This window comes from Protobothrops mucrosquamatus, unplaced genomic scaffold (genome assembly GCF_001527695.2).
Source record: "Protobothrops mucrosquamatus isolate PMUCROS unplaced genomic scaffold, P.Mucros_1.0 scaffold_154, whole genome shotgun sequence".
In the NCBI taxonomy this organism is placed as follows: Eukaryota; Metazoa; Chordata; class Lepidosauria; order Squamata; family Viperidae; genus Protobothrops; species Protobothrops mucrosquamatus.
Window position 1 is genome coordinate 2,329,673 of NW_015386230.1, and position 20,655 is coordinate 2,350,327.

Sequence of the window (20,655 nt, forward strand, 5' to 3'; positions counted from 1 at the left end):
TTGATACATTCTCTCTAAAACAAAAACCAGATAAAGAAGAAAAAGTAGGGGCATGTTTGATAAGTCTATTTTGTATTTAATTTCCTTGTCACTTACTGCTGTGCATGTTCTGAGAGTTGTGATAACTATTAAAAGGTAATTTTCACCCGTTGAAACTGATTTATTAGTAAGGCATCATTTGCTGAAATAAGCAGCAATTTGTGAGTTTTTGAAACTGTCTGCCAGAGGGTTTTTTTTTCTGTTTTTGTTTTTGTTTATCTGCAAGAACCTTTAACATTTATTTGTGGATTTTTAATGTTAGAGTGTGGATCTATCATCATGAAGTTTGATATCAAAAGACCACTCTGTTTATCTGAGGAAAATTTGATTAAACACAGTGGGACTTACTGCCAAGCAATCATGATAATGACACACAGTTACAGAACATATAATGTTCCATTTACAGGAAGTACTACACAGAAGGAGAATATGATAATTAACTATTATTTCATGTGGTAAAAGTAAGAGGTTGCATATAAAAGGAAACTGACTAATTATGCAATAATAATTGTCTCTCATTATAGCACGGTAAAGGGCAGCGATCAGCTTCTCCAGAGAATAGTCTAAGGCAATTGAATATGTTGTAAGTTATTTTAAGGACTAATATTTTAGTGCTTTAATATCCATAGAGAGATACTCACATGAAAGAACATGTCTGCTCTAAGACATATTTTGAATATTCTGGCATTTGTCGGCTTTACTAAAGTCCACACTGCTGGTCCCACTGGATTTTCTACCAATATTCAACTTGGAAGTTTCAAAACCCCTTTTTTGTATGACTTCTGAGCTTTTCTCTGTTAATAATAATTTTACATCCTATTTACATTTAAATCTGTCTTGTTCCAAGTTTATATTCTTATAGTATTTTTGATTTGACCTCTTAATCAAAATACTTACAATATGTTTCAATATTTCTGATGTCATTATTTGCAGTCAGATTGATTCTAATGTTATACAATTCAGGTTACTTGGCAGGATATGTATGTTGAAACATCTTCTCTGTGACCAGTAATGTGTTGAATATTGAACATTGGATCAGAATCTTTTACACTTGTAAGTCTGGTATTACATTCCTGTTGGACCTCTGTGTGGTATAATCCTGAAATTGTGCCATGATATCCCATTGGTTGCTTCAAAATTCTGCCCTTGGTGGGCAGAGATTTCTGGTGGCCACATCTCAAGATGAAGTTGGGAAATATGTTCTTTCATGGCAAGCCTTGTTTGCTGCCTATTCAAGGCATTCGGGGCAGCTAGTTGGAGAACGCCTACCATTGCCAACACCAGAAAGACCCTGGTAAACTGTATCTCTCAACTTCATCATAGAGCTGCCTCTTGTCAAAGGGAGCATTTTCACCAAGGTGGCTCATTTCATTCCTTGTACAGGCCTACCCATAGACAAAAATGTGGCGAGTATCTTTTTAAATAACATATTCCAAATATGTTGCAAGTTTCTTTTTAAATAACATATTCTACGTAGGTTACCAGAACACCTGATGTCAGACTGGGGTCCACAGCTCACTTCTTTTGGCAGACACTCTGACAGATTGATATGCAACTTCATCTTTCTTCGGCTCATTATCCACAATCAGATAGGAAAATATGCTTCACTCTCCGTTGCCCTGGATGCATCTTGCATACCTTTCCCAAGTTCATGTTCCTTACTCTCTATAATATAGGTCATCCCCTTGGTTTCCGGAAGTTCTCTAGGATATAAAGTAGAAAATACCTCGATTATAGATGAAGGTGGACAGAACATAAATCTGACTGAGCATGGGTTTATACTCAGATTTTAGCCTTCTCAGTGTTGATAGGAGAAGCAAAGAATTCCTACTTCTTATTGCATCAGTGTGTTGTCATCCAGTAACGTTAGATCCTTCTGGGAAGGATCTAGTTGCATTTGTAACCAGTTAACACAGCATTTTGCTGATGAACTCATCAGAGTTGCTTAAGTCTGGATTTCACTTGGACAGAGCCTAATGTGGCATCTGGGACCTCTTGCCAGGATATCTGGGATTCATTTTGACGTCTATCTTCTCTACTGAGGAAGTAAATGGGATGCTTCGACAATGTCCTCTGCTACTTGTAGCCTAAACCCTTGTCCCTTGTGGCTTCGATGTGTGTCCAGAAGAGGGTATATTCTCTGGATCTGGAAGATTATCAGTGCTTTCTTTGGGGAGAGGTTGTTTCTGGCAGCTTTGAGTGAGGTTATGGTACACTTTCTTCTTAGGAGTCCCTCTCTAGATTCAAACTTCCTTTTTTAGCAAAGGTTGCAGAGACAGTGTCAGTGTTTTAAGTTTGGCAAGGTCAGGAGACAGAAGCAGCAGGGATTTCACAAATGTGATTTATTTTTGTGAGTAAAATAATAGAACCTTGAAGATCTGTTGGAGTTTCTCTTTATCACGTCTTATACTTAACAAAAACAAGTGATTATTTTCAGTTTCTTTCTCTCACTTTCCTCTTTCTCAAGATTGAGTCACCTTTTCCCCATCTCTTAATGGTTTATTACTCCCTTCCTCTTTCCCAAAGCCAGTTCTACATTCTTTCTGGGATTAACTGTAGAGTCTCCAAGATAAACTGTAGCATGTCCAAGATAAAATGTCAGCCTTATCAGTCAGGATTTAGGATTTTTGGTTGCATTAGTGAATTATAGTTGTTAAATTCTGGATGGAAGATAATATGTCTGTCCTGATCCTGTTCAATGTATCAGTACCATTGACCCTAGTATCCTTCTGGATTGGCTTTGAGAGCTGGGATTTGGGGCACTGTTTACAGTAGTTCCAGACTTTCTTTAATGGCTGCATCCAGTCAGAAGTGGTAGAAAAGAGCCTGCTACCTTACTGGATGCCACAGGGGGCTGGTTTTCTTCCTCCAACTGTTTAATATTTGCATGAAACTGGTAGGTGAGATCATCTGTCAACTTGGGGTGCAGTATCCCCAGTATCTCCTTGATATCCAGCTTTGCATTACTAGTTTGGGACATACTGGTGAGATAGAGATCTTATCCCAGCATCTAGAGCAGTGTTTCTCAACCTTGACAATTTTAAGGCATGTGGACTTCAACTCCCAGAATTCCACAGCCAGCAATGCTGGCTGTGGAATTCTGGGAGTTGGAGTCCAATGCCTGTGAAGAGCTGGGTGGGAGAGAGCAGCTTAAAACTGAATGGTAGTAAGATGGAGTTACTGTTTGTCCTTCAGGATGCTTGGGAGGTTCCAATAGCGAGACTTGATGGGGAAGCACTTATCCCTCTAGAACAGTGTTTCTCAACCTTGGCAACTTTACGATGTGTGGACTTCAACTCCCAGAATTCTCCAGCTAGCAACGCTAGCTGGAGAATTTTGGGAGTTGAAGTCCACACATCGTAAAGTTGCCATGGTTGAGAAACACTGCTCTAGAAGCAGGTTCCTTCTAGGCTTATGGCTCCTGTTTGAACAAGGAATGGGATATGCATGTAGATCTGTTGATGTGCCATGTTTTGATTGAAAACTCAATTAAATAGATTATGCTTTCACCCTGTACAGTAGGTACACTGAACTAAACTGTTTACCTATATTTAAATGATGTTAAATAGATTATAGTTTTGAAATAAAAGAAAATGTCTCTAGTATATATCTAAATAATAGCATACACTATATATATATATCCATGCATTTATACAATGCATATATGCAAGCACTCAAGTCTTATCTCAACTTTTGTCTTTTTCCCACTTTTCCAATAATATTTGTTATAATAAACGAGAATATTTGTAACTCAGGGTTGACATGATGGGTTTTTGGTGCTCTCTGAGCTTGCTTGTTATCTTGCAGATGTTTCATTACCAAAACTAGGTAATATCATCAGTGCTAGTAAGGAGTGCTGTTTGCTGTCAGTTTATATTATAGTAGCTTGTCTGTTAATGTTGGTGAGAGTGGTCTTAGAGATTCTTTAATGTTGGCTTCTTTGGCAGTTTCTTGACTGGGGTATTGTTACTTGAATGTTGGTCTGATGTTAACCTTGGAGTTAATCTATGCTGATTGGGGTGCTGATTGCTGATGGAGAGGTGCTGGAGTCTTTTTGTTCTTTTTGGGCCAGGTGATAGTCTCTTTTGCATAGTCTATATATGTTGTTAATGTCTATGTGTCTATTGATGGCTGATTTGTCAGAGTGCCAGGCTTCTAGAAATTGCCTGGCATTTTTGGACTTGGCTTGGTCTAAGATGGTCAGGGAAATGTCTGTTCTCTGTTGTACTTTATTTAATTCTTGATGAGCAAAGTTCCCTTGCTTGGAATGTAGGTATTTAGGCAAGTATTAATACTACTTTACAATGCCTTGGTAAGGCCATACTTGGAATACTACATCCAGTTTTGGTCACCACGATGTAAAAAAGATGTTGAAACTCTAGAAAGAGTATAGAGGAGAGCAACAAAGATGATTAGGGGACTGGAGGCTAAAACATATAAGGAACGGTTGCTGGAATTGGGTATGTCTAGTTTAATGAAGAGAAGGACGAGGGGGGACATGATAGCAGTGTTCCAATATCTCAGGGGCTGCCACAAAGAAGAGGGAGTCCAGCTATTCTCCAAAGCGCCCGAAGGCAGGACAAGAAGCATTGGATGGAAACTAATCAAGGAGAGAAGCAACCTAGAACTAAGGAGAAACTTCCTGACAGTTAGAACAATTAACCAGTGGAACAACCTGCCTCCAGAAGCAGTGAATGCTCCAACACTGGAGGTTTTTAAGAAGAGACTGGACAGTCATTTGTCCGAAATGGTATAGGGTTTCCTGCCTGAGCAGGGGGTTGGACTAGATGACTTCCAAGGTCCCTTCCAACTTTTATTATTATTATTATTATTATTATTATTATTATTATTATTATTATTATTATTATTATTATTATTATTATTATTATTATTATCATCATTATCATCATCATCATCATCATCATCATTATCATTATTATCATTATTATTAGTGACTGGCTAATCCTTTTTTCTTAATATCTTTGCAAAATTTCAATAGCTGATGGAATTAAAGCAAAATAATAACAGCAAGGAAAGTAATGACTAGCTCATGCTTTGGACTGATTTACGATGTTATTAGTTAGGTGAAAGCATTACATTTTATTTTCTTCCAGCCCTGTTAGCCAACTATAGGATAGTGACAGCAGAATGTGGACATATACAGAGCAGAAAGGCTGTGCAGTTTTATGCTTGTCTAGAATTTGGTACAAGACAGCATTGCCCCTTCTCGTTTACTGCATGTCCCAGGTATCCTACATCAGAATGCCGAAGAGGACAGAGAAATGTCTCTGTTCCTCAAGCACTACAGCCCAGTCATTAACACTGTTAAGTCACTTGTATTGTAGCGAAATATGAATCAGCTGACACTTTTCATAAAATCCATATACTTGAATACCACTTTGGGTTCTGCCTTTCCATTTTTTAAAAAAATGTTTAGTTTTGCTTTGCTGTAAGTTAGCATAGCCCTCTTTCTTTTCACATACTCCTCCTGTGTCTCCACTATAGCCTAATAACAATTTCTATGAAAGTTGCAAAATGCTAACATATCAAGCTTTTTTCACTTTTTCTTCTTCCTTCAAAGATGTATTTAGCTAGTCATAAATCACCAGGTTTAAATTACTGCAGCTGTCTATGTATGATATTTCAATATATATCTATTTACAAAATTCATTATTTTTTCGTTATTGAGCCTGATTGTGCAAACCGGGAAGCACATTTTTCTCTTTTTCCATTTCCATATCTTTACAGTCATGTCTGGAATGGATGGAAAAAATGTTCTGCCTGGCATTTCATAATTGGGAGACCATAACGTGCGGAATTTATTCTTAATTTGAAAAATGTTGACTGGTGACTTTCCAGTTGCTTTGCCATTGCAATGCATATGCAGAATGCCTGTGCTATAATATACACATTTTACATAGTGCTTTCTCATTTGGAATGATCCATGAAATATTTTTTTATTTACATGCTAAAGCCTGGATCCTGTTTTCCTTTAAATTGGGTTTTAAGCCTTGCTGTTTGCCACTCAACTCAGAAAAACTGCTGAAAACTCTGAGTCTATATGAATTTTTAAAAACCCATCTCTCCTTTTTTTCAGATGCACAGGGAATTTGCCACTCCTTGATTTTTGTTTACTTTAATTTACTAGAAAAATCGTATTTACCTTGTGATTCCATAAGGATGAATTTGAGACGTTCATGAGAACACCAAGTTTAATAAAGAGAATGTGCTACTCCTTATCATAGGTGAAGGCATGCTTGAAGGTTTGTGGCTCATACCTACTGATAATCCTAGAACAGAGGAGAATAACATAATAAGATTCAGAGTTAATGTGGTAAAAAAAAATTTCTTAATGAAAAAACTTCATACCAGTTTGATTAAAATTTTAGGATAGCTAATTGTGGCCAACTCATATTTCTTGCTGACCTTATGTGGCTTATTGTTCAACATTTGTACTGAGCCGCCTCCTATTTTAAGGACAAAAGCCCAGACGTTTGTTTTCCTAAATGAAATATACCATTTGCCTTGAGCATAACACTGTGGTTCAGTATCACATACATAAGTCCAAATCTCCAACTATACTTTGTCCTGATCATAACTTTTAAGAGAGAGCATTCACATTTATTTTGAAACTACTTGATTTAGATATTATAGAGAAATCTAATTTAATTAAAGATAAAAGGAGATAGTATCACTCTGCTCCTTTGGAAGGACTACAAGGAGTTAAAAAAAAAGATTACAGGCTTACAAATGAAGGCTTAATTTATTGGAATTTTCCTGACATTTACTTAATTTACCTGGGGTTTTTTGGGGGGGGGATGATGGACATCCTTCCAAATCATAAAGTAGTAGCATAAAATGTTAGCCATCATTTGTATTTTCTAAGGATGATTTAGGGCCTCTTGTGGCCTTAGAGGCCTTCTTGTAAATAAAGATAATGCCAAAAGATGGTGCTTATCTTTCCAGCATTTTTTTAATGCAAAAGAAGCAAAATGCTGCTGAGTTCCTTCCCAACCCCTTGAAGTTGACAGATGAACAGCACAAAAATAGTGCTTTGAGTTCAGCTTTTTCATTTGTTCATAACACTGAAACTTCCTCAACAGCTTTCATGTGCCTGAATGATCTTTTATGGTTATATGGTTAACAGTTGTGTGATCAGATAGGCGTATTAAGGTCTGCTTGTCTTGGAAAGATTAACCAGCACCCATTTTAGCAGGAACCAGGATCAGATAAACAAGAATAATCAAAGAAGAAGAAAAAACTACTTCATTCAAAAAGAAAAAAAGAAACAATCAGGAAGAAACAGCAATCTAATCAAAGTGAGTAGAACAAGCTATCACATATAAATAGTCAGCAAACTCTACTTCCAACATGCATTGATGCTGGTACTTAGCCTACACAAAGGGAAGCAAGCTCAGAGAACAGCACCACTTACAAACTTAACAGACATCCATCCTTAGATACATTAGCAAAGATGTGACAACCTGTGGGCTACATGTGGCTCTGAGGTATCTTTTCTGCAATCCTTGGAATAGCAACAAGTTTTTAACATAAAATTTGGCACCAAATGACAATTTGACAAGATTCTTCACAGTTCTCCCATGAAATAAATAAAGTGTGTGTCCTGTCCCTCAGTTGAAAAATGTTGCCTCTTATAATAGCATATTCAGAGCTCCTAGAAGGAGAGGTGCATCTATCATCAAGGTAACAGAAAAATCATTCTTTGTCCTTTAGAGTAATTCTAACTTTGACTTCATCACTGTGATAAACTTCACTTGGATAAATTTGTGTATGCTGCCAGAATTCTAGACTGCCTCATTGTGTTTCCCACATTGAACACAGCCAATTAGCCCCGACGTGGAATTACATTTCTGTTTATTACATTTAACATTTCAGTAGATATAGTTGCCTATGAAGTGATTTCACTTATATCTGGTTTTGATATAGTAAAAGGCATTTTTCTGGATAAATATCCCATGTGTTTGTCTTATTTGAAAGCTTTTTTGCCATAGGCTATATGCTGTAAAGTAGCGCAAAAAAAGATTGCAAACCATCTTAACATATTTAAGATTCTTCAGAGAGAGAGACTTAGTCAGTAATAGAGCTTGCTTTGCACATAGACCAGGGATCTCAAACTCAAATTGTCTTGAATGCTGTATTAATGCCATATTAGTTTATTAGCCTGAAGGCTGCAACTGTGAAGTCTATTCTTATATTGATTCAAAATCTCTAGTGAGTCAAATAGGGAAAAAATGAAAAGTATAATAATATGTAGTTAAACATACATCTAGTAAATAGGCTATTTTTAACTGCAAAACACTACTTATGAATAAGAGTTGTGTAACATAGCCATTTCACTTTGACCATTTAGCTGGCAGTGTTTTATATTGGCTAAAACACCATCTTATGTACTCTATATGAGGGTGTGTTTATTTCATGATCATATCTAGAACAACAGAATCTAAAAAATCTGTTCTAGAACTGTTCAAAATAATCTTTGCTTGCTTGTCTCAGCATCATTCTTTCTATCCTTTGTGTAACAAACAAATCTTGCTTGCTGGGTACCTTCTTTCCCATTCCTTGGCCAACAGAGAGCAGGCAGTCAGGTCTGGACCTTCTCCTTGGCTGCTGCCTCCTTTTCCCCCTTGAGCAGCCCCTGTCTACTCTGTCCTAGCTGGGCCTCTTTGCACCAAAGACTTGGTGCAGTCTCAGAGCACCAAAGTTGGTAAGAATACGCAGAGGGTGGTGCTGCTTGCTGCAAGAGGTCTCAGGTTTCTGACAATGTAGCCTGGCCTGCCAAGAACTATTTTCCTGGGAAATCTGCTGAAGCAAACTGAAGTAAGACACCCTGCTGCTGTTATTCCAGGAGAAACCTCCCATGGCCTGCTCAGAGCCCCATCCTTTCCAGCAGTATACTGTGCTTCCAAAATATTGTGAGTCTCGGAAAATCGACTTGCAACCCATGATTGAGGCACGTCATTGAGAGTCCTGATTAGACAATTTTTAATTAAGTCCTGGGCAAGTCCACAGAAGTCTGGAATAGAGCATCTGAAATTTTGAAAAATGTAGCTAAAGGAACCAATCTGTAAGTTACTTTATGTGTTTTCAAGATTGTGTAACAGCTTGTTCAAAAAATAAAGGAGTAAAAAAGAGAGGGCATGTCCCACATACTAACAAATAAATCCTATTCCTTTTTAATTTCATTGGTACCTAGAGTCAGATTATGAGTGATGTTTTCTGAGAATTTTATCTTTTAATTTTGGCCTCCCTTATTCTAGGACTCGCAGTAGCTATTTGCTTTGCTTCTTTTTTTCTCACCTTTATGTTCTCTCTACAGCTAATTAGCTTCTGTCACTCCACTTGCTTGTCAAGCATTCTCTACAGTTTCATGCTTTTCCCCATCTGATCTTTTTAACTTCTCTCCTTTCCAAAGATTCCTGTTGCCAAGCAACAATTTCCTGTACAATGTGTTTATTGGAGTGCTCCCTTTCAATCAGAAATTTACAATTTTTTTGTGCAGCTTGAAATCATTCAAAACTTTTGTGGCAGGTTGTTCCTTCCACTTGCTTCCACTCCAAAATTTTTGTTCAAAAGGCCACAGCAACCAGCTGAAGCAGGCTTTTAATATGTAAAACACTGTCTATTTTGACTATAGTTCTCCTAACCAGTAGTTTACATTAATTTTTGTGGCAATGTTCATCTTTTCTCTTATTAAGTTATCCAAGTACAATTATTTATTTGCAGAAATAAAGCTTAGTTTAGAATTAACATGCAAATATTGAAAGGAGAATCTTAATCATTTTGTGTGTTTAGCAAGAATCTTGGCACAGGGCAGCAAAAGCAGTCTCTTCATTTTGATAGTATTCTGTTTGAGAATCCTTTTTGTTCTTCCCAACCTGCTGGATGCTTGAAAGAAAGTTTGCAAAGGGACTTGCTACCTCTATTGATCTCTTCTTGTCAGTCAGCATAACTCTCCAAAACAGAATGGAGCAAGAAGGGAGAGCTGGCGAAAGAGGGGTTGAGTTTAAAAATGATTGGATTCAACAAGGGTCTAGAAGAAAAAACAGGAACAAAATTCCCCAGTGCATTCCTATAACACAGTGGTTCTCAACCTTTTTAATGCCGCGACCCCAACCAGTCGTAAGTCGAGGACTAAACCAGTCGTAAGTCGAGGACTACCCAACCGGTCATAAGTCAAGGACTTTCCCTGCCCGGGAGCACCGCGCATGCGTGGTTCCGCCCCCTGCGCCGGCCGAGGTGTAGCTGGCAAGCGGCAGAGATGGAGCAGGCCGACCACCAGCTGGCCCAGCCCAAGGGAAGTAAGGCACCCGCCGGAAAAGGGGAAAAAATGGCGGACAAAAAAAAATGGCGGACAAAAAAAATGGCGGAAAGCCTTGCTTGGCGACCCCCGTGAAATGGTCGATCGACCCCAAATGGGGTCCCGACCCACAGGTTGAGAACCACTGCTATAACAGATGCTGAAGATGAGTTGCTCAGAATAATGCCAACTATTCCATTCTAAGCCCCTTTTTCCCTCTTCCTAATTACGCTGGCTCCCTTGGCCAAGAAATAGAGATGAGCACCATGCCCTAGAGATGGACAATACCTTTAATTGTACGACGTAGACCAGCTTTCTCCATGCTTTGCAACGTACAGACACGTACAAACATGCATAGATGCAATACAATGGGAGAACAGAAATACACAGACAAAATAGAGAGGCAACATATATATGCATATCCTGATTATATTTTTACAAATATGTAAAGTGAAACAAAGAAAAACATGGGGGCTGTTTTGAACCAGCCAGAGCATAAAACAACCAAAACAACTAAAAGAAGCTGAACAAGATTGGAAAATGTGGAGAGAGCTGCTTCATAGAATTAGACATGATTGAATGGATAGCACCATTATCATCACATTCAACACAAATGCAACCCATTGCTTTGTGACATAAAAGAAAATAGAGATGCCTTCTATAATAATCACTGTTGGTTAAGGGGTAGGAAGAATCCCATAAGCAATACTGTACATGCTTCCCCTATTTAATTATTCTTCCCAGCCTGATCGAACATTGAGAATTAATTGTGGTATTTGTGATTCTGTCTGTCCATTTTTCAGTTACGGAACAAGTCCACAGTTGCTTGGATACAATTCAAGGTGCTGGCAGTCACCTTCAAAGCCCTTCTTGGCTTGGGTCGGAATTACTTAGGGAATCATACCCATATCTCCTTTGTTGTTTCTGCTTGTCCCAGTGGCATGTTCTGAGTCCTGATGGCTAAGGAGAACTTTTTGTTTGCAATAGTGGTGAACTTTTTGTGTCCTAGCACCCTCCCTCTGGAACATTATCTCTGAAGCCTAAAGGCCTTAGATTGGCCTTTAACATCTGGCCTTTTCTTAAGGCCTTAAAGACTTGATTCTGTGCTTGTTCCCAGGTCCCAAGGGTGTTATGGATGGATCCCATCTCCTGGGCTAATGGTTGTGATTTTTCATGGTAGCAATGTACAGTATTTATTATATTTGTGTATGTTTGTTTTTATTTTTAATATACTAGCTACTCAAAGTTATTTATTTGAAATGGGCAGCCATACAAATTTATTAAACAAATAAACAAATAATTTGCCAGATACCAAGAGCCCTCTTAGTCCAGGAAACTTATTGGGTGATAATGAGAGTTCCACTGCTTGTTCTTTTCATACTTAGCCAGCATGGCTAACAATAAAGGATCTGGAAGTCCAAAAAACACTTGGACGATACATATCCCTTGTTTTATAGCATAACAACCAGGCTTAGTGTTTTATAGGATAACAACCAGTCTTACTACTGTAGAACCAACTTTTTCCAATACTTAGGCTCCTGCCTTTTTGTTTTTTTAGCATGAACAATAAAGCACCAGTCTTTCTTTGAAGACAGCTTGACATTTTGAAGTTAAGTGTAAAAAGAGAATGGATAACGTTAGAAAAATATGTGCTTTGTAAAATAAAAACATCAAGAAATCTAATGAAATTTTCTTTAAAAGCATACAGAAAGATTCTACTATATAAAATCCAGTCTTCTTCCTTGAAAGAAATTTGATCAATGGTTAGAAAGAGAACATCAAAAGATCATCCATTAAATAGTGTAAAAAGTTAACTTTGAAATTAATAGCAAGCAGTAGCAGTATTAATAGGTGATAAGGAAGAGGAGGATGGCAATGATGATTCCAATATGCTGTTTCAGAATTTATGTTTCATATAGTTTAATAAACGTTTTAATAGAATAAAAACCATGTGGAAAAGGAGAACTACTAAATGAAAATTGAAGTTGCTATCAGGAAATGTAAAGGTTGTTTAATTAATAAATAATTTTAAAAAATATGTTACTCTAGACTAGAGACTTATATAAGTTTTCACTACCAAATCTTGCCCCAGTTTTGAACTCATCTGCTTATGTTAGTAATGGGACTTAGTGGAATAAAGGGAGAATATAGATATATAGATAGTCCTCGATTTACGACCACAATTGAGCTCAAAATTTCTGTTGCTTAAGCTAAGAGAATTTTGTCTCATTTTACAACCTTTCTTGCCAGAGTTAAGTGAATCACTGCAGTTGTTAAGTTAGTAGCAAGGTTGTTATATGAATCTGGTATCCCCATTAACTTTGTTTGTCAGAAGGTTGCAAAAGATGATCACATAACCCTGGGGATACTGCAAAAGTCATAAGTACATGTCAGTTGCCAAGCATCCAAATTTTGATCACGTGACCATGAGAATGCTGCAACGGTCATAAGTGTGAAAAATTATCATGTCACTTTTTTCAGTGCCAATGTAACTTTGAACAATTACTAAATGAACTGTTGTAAGTCAAGGACTACCTGTATATTTATATGGATATGACATGTCCTCTGAATGATATTAGAAGCTCAGCCCTCTCATTTTATACCGTATCCATCAGGGATCCAGCCAAGAGGTAGTGTTTTTAATTTACATTTCTTTGAGTGGCAGGTTTCATTTACCTAATCATCATAAGGTGGCCTTTGTCTATTTGTCAGAGAAGGGAAGTTGGAAATCACTTGAGAGGGTTGTGCTATATTCACTGCCTGGAGGAAAGAAGATAGAAACATAATGAATAAACAAAAAAATATTGTCTTTTGGAATTTTTAAAATCATAGGTTATAAAAGTCTACAAAGCCACAGTTCAACAAACCTTGGACATCATGTTTCTCCGTGAAGGAAAAGAATTTTTTACCAGCACTGATGCAGTAAGCCAAGATTCAGCCGATCGTACCATCATTGCCTGGGACTTTCAAACTGCTGCAAAGATCTCCAATCAAATTTTTCATGTGAGATAGATATTTACTTTCTTATTTATTTTGAGGGTTCCTATATTGCCATATATGAAAAATTTATCATGAACAACAATTTGCTTGGGAAGCAGTTGAAACAACTTTGTTGTTTTTCTTAAAAGATCACAAAATAGGATGACTGTGGAAAACTCAAATACAGTCCAAGGTCAGTTGAACCTCTGTAGAAACAGCACAGTAGTCATGTACTTCAGGGCACCCCACTGTGTAGTGGGGTGCCCCAGGGCTCTGTTTTAGGCCCAGTGCTCTTCAACATCTTCAACAATGATTTGGACGAAGGGACAGATGGGGATCTCATCAAATTTGCAGACCAAGCTGGCAGGAATATCCAACACTCCAGAAGATAGGCTTAAGATACAGGAGGATCTGGACAGACTTGAACACTGGGTGCTATCTAACAAAATAAAATTCAATGATGAGAAAAGTAAGGTTTTACATTTAGGCAAGAAAACCAAATGTATAGGTATAGTATAGGTGATAGTAGCAACTGTGAGAGGGATCTCGGAGTCCTAGTGGACGATCACTTAGATATGAGCCAGCAGTGTGCTGTAGCTGCCAAAAAAGCCAACACAGTGTTAGGCTGCATTAACAGAAGGATAGAATCAAGATCACATGAAGTATTAATACCACTTTACAATGCTTGATAAGGCCACACTTGGAATACTGCATCCAGTTTTGGTCACCACGATGTAAAAAAGATGATGAGACTCTAGAAAGAGTACAGAGAAGAGCAACAAAGATGATTAGAGGACTGGAGGCTAAAACATACAAGGAACGGTTGCACTGGTGGCCGCTGGCGAAGGACCTTGGCAGGCTAGCAGCGGGGCAGCACTCCGGATCTGGGCCGACTCGCCCCATGCCAGGCTGGAGCAGCCCGGCAAGGCAGCCCATGTCAGAGTGGCCAGAAGGGCAAAGAGCCCCACGAGGCAGAAGCAGCACGGGCAGCCACTTGGCTGCCACATGGCACCCGCCGAGAAATGTCCCAGCAGCAGTAGGCCAGCAGGCAGGGCGGGTGGAGGCCAGGGCTCGCTGAGGGTTTGGTTTATTGCGGCTGCAGGCAAGCAGATGGGATGGAGAGGCGGGGCCAGCGGTAGCTGGTTCCACCGGCAGCCATTGGCAAAGGACCCTGGCAGGTCGGCGGCGGGTGGGCACTCCGGCTGTTGCATGGAAGATACAGGCCGACTCGCCCTGCCCCGCGCTAAGGCTTACTTTTGGGGTAGGGCTTATATTAGCCCCCCCGAAAATCAGCTGAGGCTTACTTTCGGAGTAGGGCTTACTTTTGGGAAAACACGGTAGGAGCTGAAGGTTTGGCAGCACAAGGAAACAACAGCCAATTGCCAGTCATCAACATACTAATCAACCAATAGGAAGGCACCACATACATACAACTCACAGAATAGCCCAAAGCACATATTCCAGTAGAGAAGAAGTTCTCTGAAGATGGGCTCCAGCATGAGTCCAAAAGCTCGGAAAAATAAACCTCTGGTCCCAGTGACTGACCCAGATTTGATCTTGCAAAGAAATCTTTTTTAAAAAATAGAACTAGCAAGGATGATGCTCATCAATGAATGGATCAGTATTCACTGTGCTTTTCAAGCAACTGATTAACTTTTTGGTCACAGTGTTCTGTAATGGAGGAGAGTAAGGACTTTGAACTCACTTTGCTGGTGACCAGAGATTTTGTTTTTAATGACAAAATTCATTTTGAACAGCCTTCAGAATGTTTAATAAATGAGTTGGTCAGTCCTAATTAGTTTGGAGCATACAAATTAGAAGGCAGAGAGAAGCAAAGTAGGTGCATGCCTGCCAATCAAACATCTGTCAGGGTTAGTCTTGTTATTAACTCTTAGGAAGTGATTTATTGCAATCAGTTTGAAGGATATTTCTCTCTGGAGTTGAGATTGGCTGCTTGGGATGCAAGAGAGTATTGTCTTGCTTTCAGAAAGTAATGGATACCCAATGCTTCCCAGTTTTGAGGAATTTCTGCCTTCTGTTCCAGAGATGGGCTTTTACGTCTCGCAGAACGAAAATACTAATTTTGGGTGGCATGATTAAAGCTGCAGTCTCTGGCCATGAAAAAGTTGCTCACTTCTGTTCTAATCCCATGCAAAACAAACTTGGTGATATATACCTGCTGGGAGCCCATGTTCACCCCATGGCTTCTCTGAATAAAAAAGATCAGATGTTAGATGATGAGAAAGACTGTTTGAGACCTGTTACAGGCAGACTAGTTAATATTGGACTGGAGAAACAAATATTTTAAAAAATAATTCTGCATATTAAATTGTTTAAAGATATGTAGGCTGTATACCCAGTGGACTTAAGAGATGTTTGAGGCTTTAGAACCCTTCTCTCTGGCATCCAAAGCTCATATCCTTCTATTAAAAAAGAGAATACATGGCAGAACTGTTGTGTATATGTATATTTTTATACATATATAATATACATATATAATGTGTACATGAATGTTATGTACAGTATGTGTATGGGAGATATATGCTTTCTTTTGAGAGCAGGCAACAGAATTTCATTTTTAATGTATGCCAGCGTGCTCTCAGTAAAAAATGACAATAAAGGTTATCTTATCTTATAAGTTCCTTAGGAAAGGATACTAATCTCAATTACAGCTGAACCTCTGTACAAAGTCAGTGCAAGTGTAGTTTCTTTTGAAATGTGAAGAATAAAGTCAGTTGATATCCATTCAGTTTTGAAAAGAAGAATTCTGGCCTGGTAGATTTAATAACACGTTCCTATCACCATCTTCCAAGGTGGCCTTTGTCCAGTTTTGCAGATGCACAGTTCTGTTTAGAAGCTGTAGTTGATTTGGCAAAAGGAACACAGTTAAGTGAATAAGAAACTGCAGTGTGCTCAATTTTGATGTATTCAGAAACTTTTACAACATGATTTTCTCTGGAGAGAAGAGGAAGATTGAATGGGGGGGGGGTTTAATACTGCCCCCGGATGAATTTGAGAGAAATTATTGTGGGTGTGGTTAATAATGATTAAAAATTGCCTTTAATATTTTTAATTTCTCTTTCTGAATTTCTAGATAAGTGGCTTGTGCACTCCCAGAAGTCAGTGTCCCAATTAAAATTGTGATAAACATGTTTAAATAATTTCAGTTTCATTAACACTTGGAACTATCTGCCATTTGTTCATAAGTTCAGTTTGGGAAATCTGCAAACTTTCTCACAAAGTTGATGGGAATTGATATTAAGAAAAATACCTCATGAAAGTTAATGACATTTTCTAGCTTCAACAAGTGGTCAAGAAGAAATGAAGCTTGGCACTTTGCATATTAAAAGTAAAGTGGATCTGAAACTCAATTTTACAAAAGTGAAAGTTTGTTTAGAAGCATTTTCCATTCGGAATGGGACAACTGACTTGTCATGGCTGACTCACCATGGCCAGTTCACTGTGGGACAACTTAACGTGAGATAACACAAGAGAGAGACAAGTAAATTCCAGTGGGAATTGTCTTGCTTTAGATTTGAACCTTCTCAAGTTAGGTCCTTTAGGCTGGGACTCCACATTCTGGCTCACCTCAGCCTCTCTTGAGTTATCCCACATTGAATTGTCCCACAGTGAGTTAGCTGCAGCAAGTCAGCCAGAGCAAGTTAGCTTGGGGAGATGGCTGGGGAAGTTGGATAGGGCAAGTCTGCCGTGGCGAGTTGTCCTAGACCAAGGGTAGGGAACCTTGGCTCTTTTATGACTTGTGGACTTCAATATCCAGAATTCCTGAATCAGCCAAGCTGACTCAGGAATTCTGGCAGTTGAAGTCCACAAATCATAAAAGAGCCAAGGTTCCCTAGACCCTTTTCTTTTCTATTTCCACGTTATTGCTATTTTCAGTGATTGCTAAATCTTTCCAAAGCATTGATTTCTGTTTTTCTGTGAATTTATAGTATCCTCTCAATAAACATATGTGCTGTAGATAATGTTTAAGTATATCAGTGACTCCAAAAATTTTCACTTTTGGGGAGATGGTAAACAACAAGAGGAAGAGAAATTTCATTATTATTTCTGGTAGGAAATTTTATTCTCCAGCAGGTTAGGGATGGGGCCAAAATGAACTTCCTCAGAACATTCCTGACATTTTTGCCCAGTTAATACTGAATACACCGATATTTTCATACACATACGTTATTGAGAGAGGTTGAGGCCTTTGAAGAGATTAATAGCAGTCAAAGTCATGACAACTACTTTCTTTGATTGTGTCTCAGATTTTTTACTCTGTTGTGATCAAATGTAGGGGTTGGTAGAGTTTATAAAATATTATCCATAAGGATTAAGTAAATCTGCAGTGGTTCATATGAGTATATGGAGAGACACACATTTTCAGAAAATGAAATCTATTTTCCAAGAAATTTCAATTTAGCTTAATTTAGTGTACACTCTATTGTTAGCAATATATGGTATTTCAAAGGGAATAAAAAGAGAAGTTTCTATCTTAAATGGCTTATAATCAGCTTCAGGAAATACCTGGAAAGTGAGGCAGGTGGAAATACAGATTCTTTTTTTTTCTTTTTTTTTGGCGGGGGTAGGATGGGGTTCTATCGCTTCAGGTTTGGTTGCAGTAGGATAGAGACAGACTACCTTTTTGTGCTGGGACATTGTTTGAATAAGCATTTTACCAGCCTCTAAAGGTTGAAGATGGCATGTTAGTGATGCAGATATGTCACTGGATAGGAAAGGGTAAACGTTTGAGGGATTTGAGGTTTTATATTTTAAAAATAAAATAAATACATAAAGTATATTGGAGAATTGATATTAGGGCTGTGTAGCACTTTGGAAATAATTCAGGAGAGAGGTTTTGGAGCATGTGGGAGCATGAGTGCAGCACTTGTCACAACTTTAAGGTAGCTGTGCATTTTCTTGGAATCGCGCAGTTGCTCTCTAGAGCTGCCATGTGATCCTGGGAGAAGAATGGTAAGCAAGACCTTATCGTGCCACCCCCTTTTTTGGATCAGAATCTAAAGCACAATCACAAACTTTCTTGACACCCCTACATCATATTCTAAACCTGTTGTTGGGTTACCTGTTTTTTGAAGGTGTCAATTTGGGGGGAATCTTTAGGGTCACAAACAGAGACTGAGGTATCATATATAGTTTGATTCAGAGTCTATGAACATTTTCATTTCTTTCTAATTTTCTTGGCAGGAACGTTTTACTTGCCCCAGTCTTTCAGTTCATCCTAAAGAGCCTGCCTTTGTTGCTCAGACAAATGGCAACTACATGGCTTTATTTTCCAGCCTGCCACCTTATCGAATCAACAAAAAGAAGAGGTTTGAAGGGCACAAGGTATGCATCCATCAACAGGTTTTATTCCTTTAATATACCAAATTATGTTACTGCTTTTCAGTAGGAATACAATTTAATAGGCTTCCATACTATTGTCTGTAATTTAATTCATGTAGAATTTAAACTGCAGTAAAGTAACTAAAAGCATTATTAATTAAGAACTAGGCAACTTTGACCCCTTGGGTCATCATTTCAGAGATATTTCCTTACCAGATTCTTCAATGCCATCAACAGTGACAGTATTTCTAACACACTGCCTTGAAAATAGCTATGTTGATCTGCATAGCATAATCAAACATCAGCACAGAAAATATTGTATAACATTTTGTATTATGTCATAAACAGATTTATGGTAATATTTGTCATAAAAGATTTTAGAAAATTAACCAAATTTCAATTCCATGGGAGTCCTGAGTCCCAGATTTTGGGTGCATTCTGTATGTTAACCCATTTGAGGTTTCTTGATTCAATAATTGGTGCTCTATTTCAGCCAGTGAAAGGTTACACTGGCTGAAATAGAGCACCAATTGGTGATAGATAGATAGATAGATAGATAGATAGATAGATAGATAGATAGATAGATAGATAGATAGATAGATAGATAAGCTTGTCACATATTCAGCAAGTACTGCTAACAATGACAAGTCTTTAATGGGGCAGTCTTATTAAATACCAAGGAAAGCGATTAGGCCATTATGGTAAAAATTGACAAGTTTATTATAGTGTAAAATTTCAGGAAGCTCTAATCTATCATATTGTAATTTCTTAATTAACATCTTGATTTATTTGCTCTTAATTCTTGACTCAAACAGGTTGAAGGATTTGCAGTAGGCTGTGAGTTTTCACCCGATGGAACACTTCTTGTGACAGGGAGCTCAGATGGCAAAGTATTTTTCTACAACTATCGCACAGCTCAAATTCTCCATGTCATGTCAGCACATAGTCAAGCCTGTGTGAATGCAGCCTACCATCCAGTCCTTCCATCACTCCTTGCCACCTGTGCCTGGGATGGGGTAATCAAGATCTGGCAATAATAGGAATAATTAGATAGCCAACTGGCTTTCCAACTTTGTAAATATATCTTTTTCTTGTAGTTTCATTTCTTAGAACTTCATGTTTTGTATAGTGGTACACCAAACCAGTGCTTCTCATCCTCAGGAATTGTATGATGTGTGGACCTCAAATCCCAGAATCCCCCAGGCAGCATGCTTGCTGGCGAATTCTGTGAGTTGGTTAACATATTTAGAGCAACTAAGATTGGGAAAAGATTGAGAAATACAGTACTAAACCAATTTTACTGTAATGTGATTATGTGGGGCAGAACATATTTATTTATTATTTAAATTTATTATTATTTAAATTTATTATTTAAATTTAAATTTATATACCGCCCTATCTCCCTTACGGGACTCTGGTCATGCTGTACAAATAATTAATTTGCCTGGCACTGTTTTTGACTCATACTTTGCCCTTAACTGCTATCCTTTTCCAAAGAAATTTTTGATGTTGTTAGAGTTATAGTATTCTTTTAAACAGCTGCTAAATATATAGCTACTACTAGCTTTCTCCAAGTTTTTGTTGCAGGGAATTAGGACAATATGAGCTAGATTGAAAAAGGAATTAAAGATTAACTGAAGCCCTAAATCTATATGTTCTGCCTGCTATAATTGGATGTGGAATGTACAAATTTAATTGATAGAAGTAATTAAAAGGGATTCAATATCATTCCAAATTCTTCTGGGAGCCTAGATTTTTTAATCACTTTAGTGTTACTAAATCAGCACTCTTAGTTTAAAACTTAACTATTCTTTAGCTTCTGTCACTGCTTTACTCTTTTACTATTACTTGATCTTGCAGACTTTTCATCCAGTTTTAATGGAGTCACATTATGCTAGAACTGGTGTAGCCATGAAGGCTTTTCTGATACAAAGCAATGTGGTTAGAATCTGATTCTGGTATTTTTATGGTCACAT

General features: G+C 38.0%; 1 protein-coding gene across 1 annotated transcript in view; it reads left to right on the forward strand.

Moving 5' to 3' along the window:
- WDR25 (WD repeat domain 25) overlaps positions 1-19,876 on the forward strand; it is a 73,483-nt gene extending 53,607 nt beyond the window's left edge. Inside the window, exons 5-7 of the mRNA XM_015820440.1 lie at positions 13,190-13,360; positions 18,542-18,682; positions 19,495-19,876. Of these exons, the coding sequence (XP_015675926.1) occupies positions 13,190-13,360; positions 18,542-18,682; positions 19,495-19,716 (534 nt within the window). The 3' untranslated portion in view covers positions 19,717-19,876. The remainder of the gene's footprint in view (positions 1-13,189; positions 13,361-18,541; positions 18,683-19,494) is intronic.
- Positions 19,877-20,655: the final 779 nt, after the last annotated feature.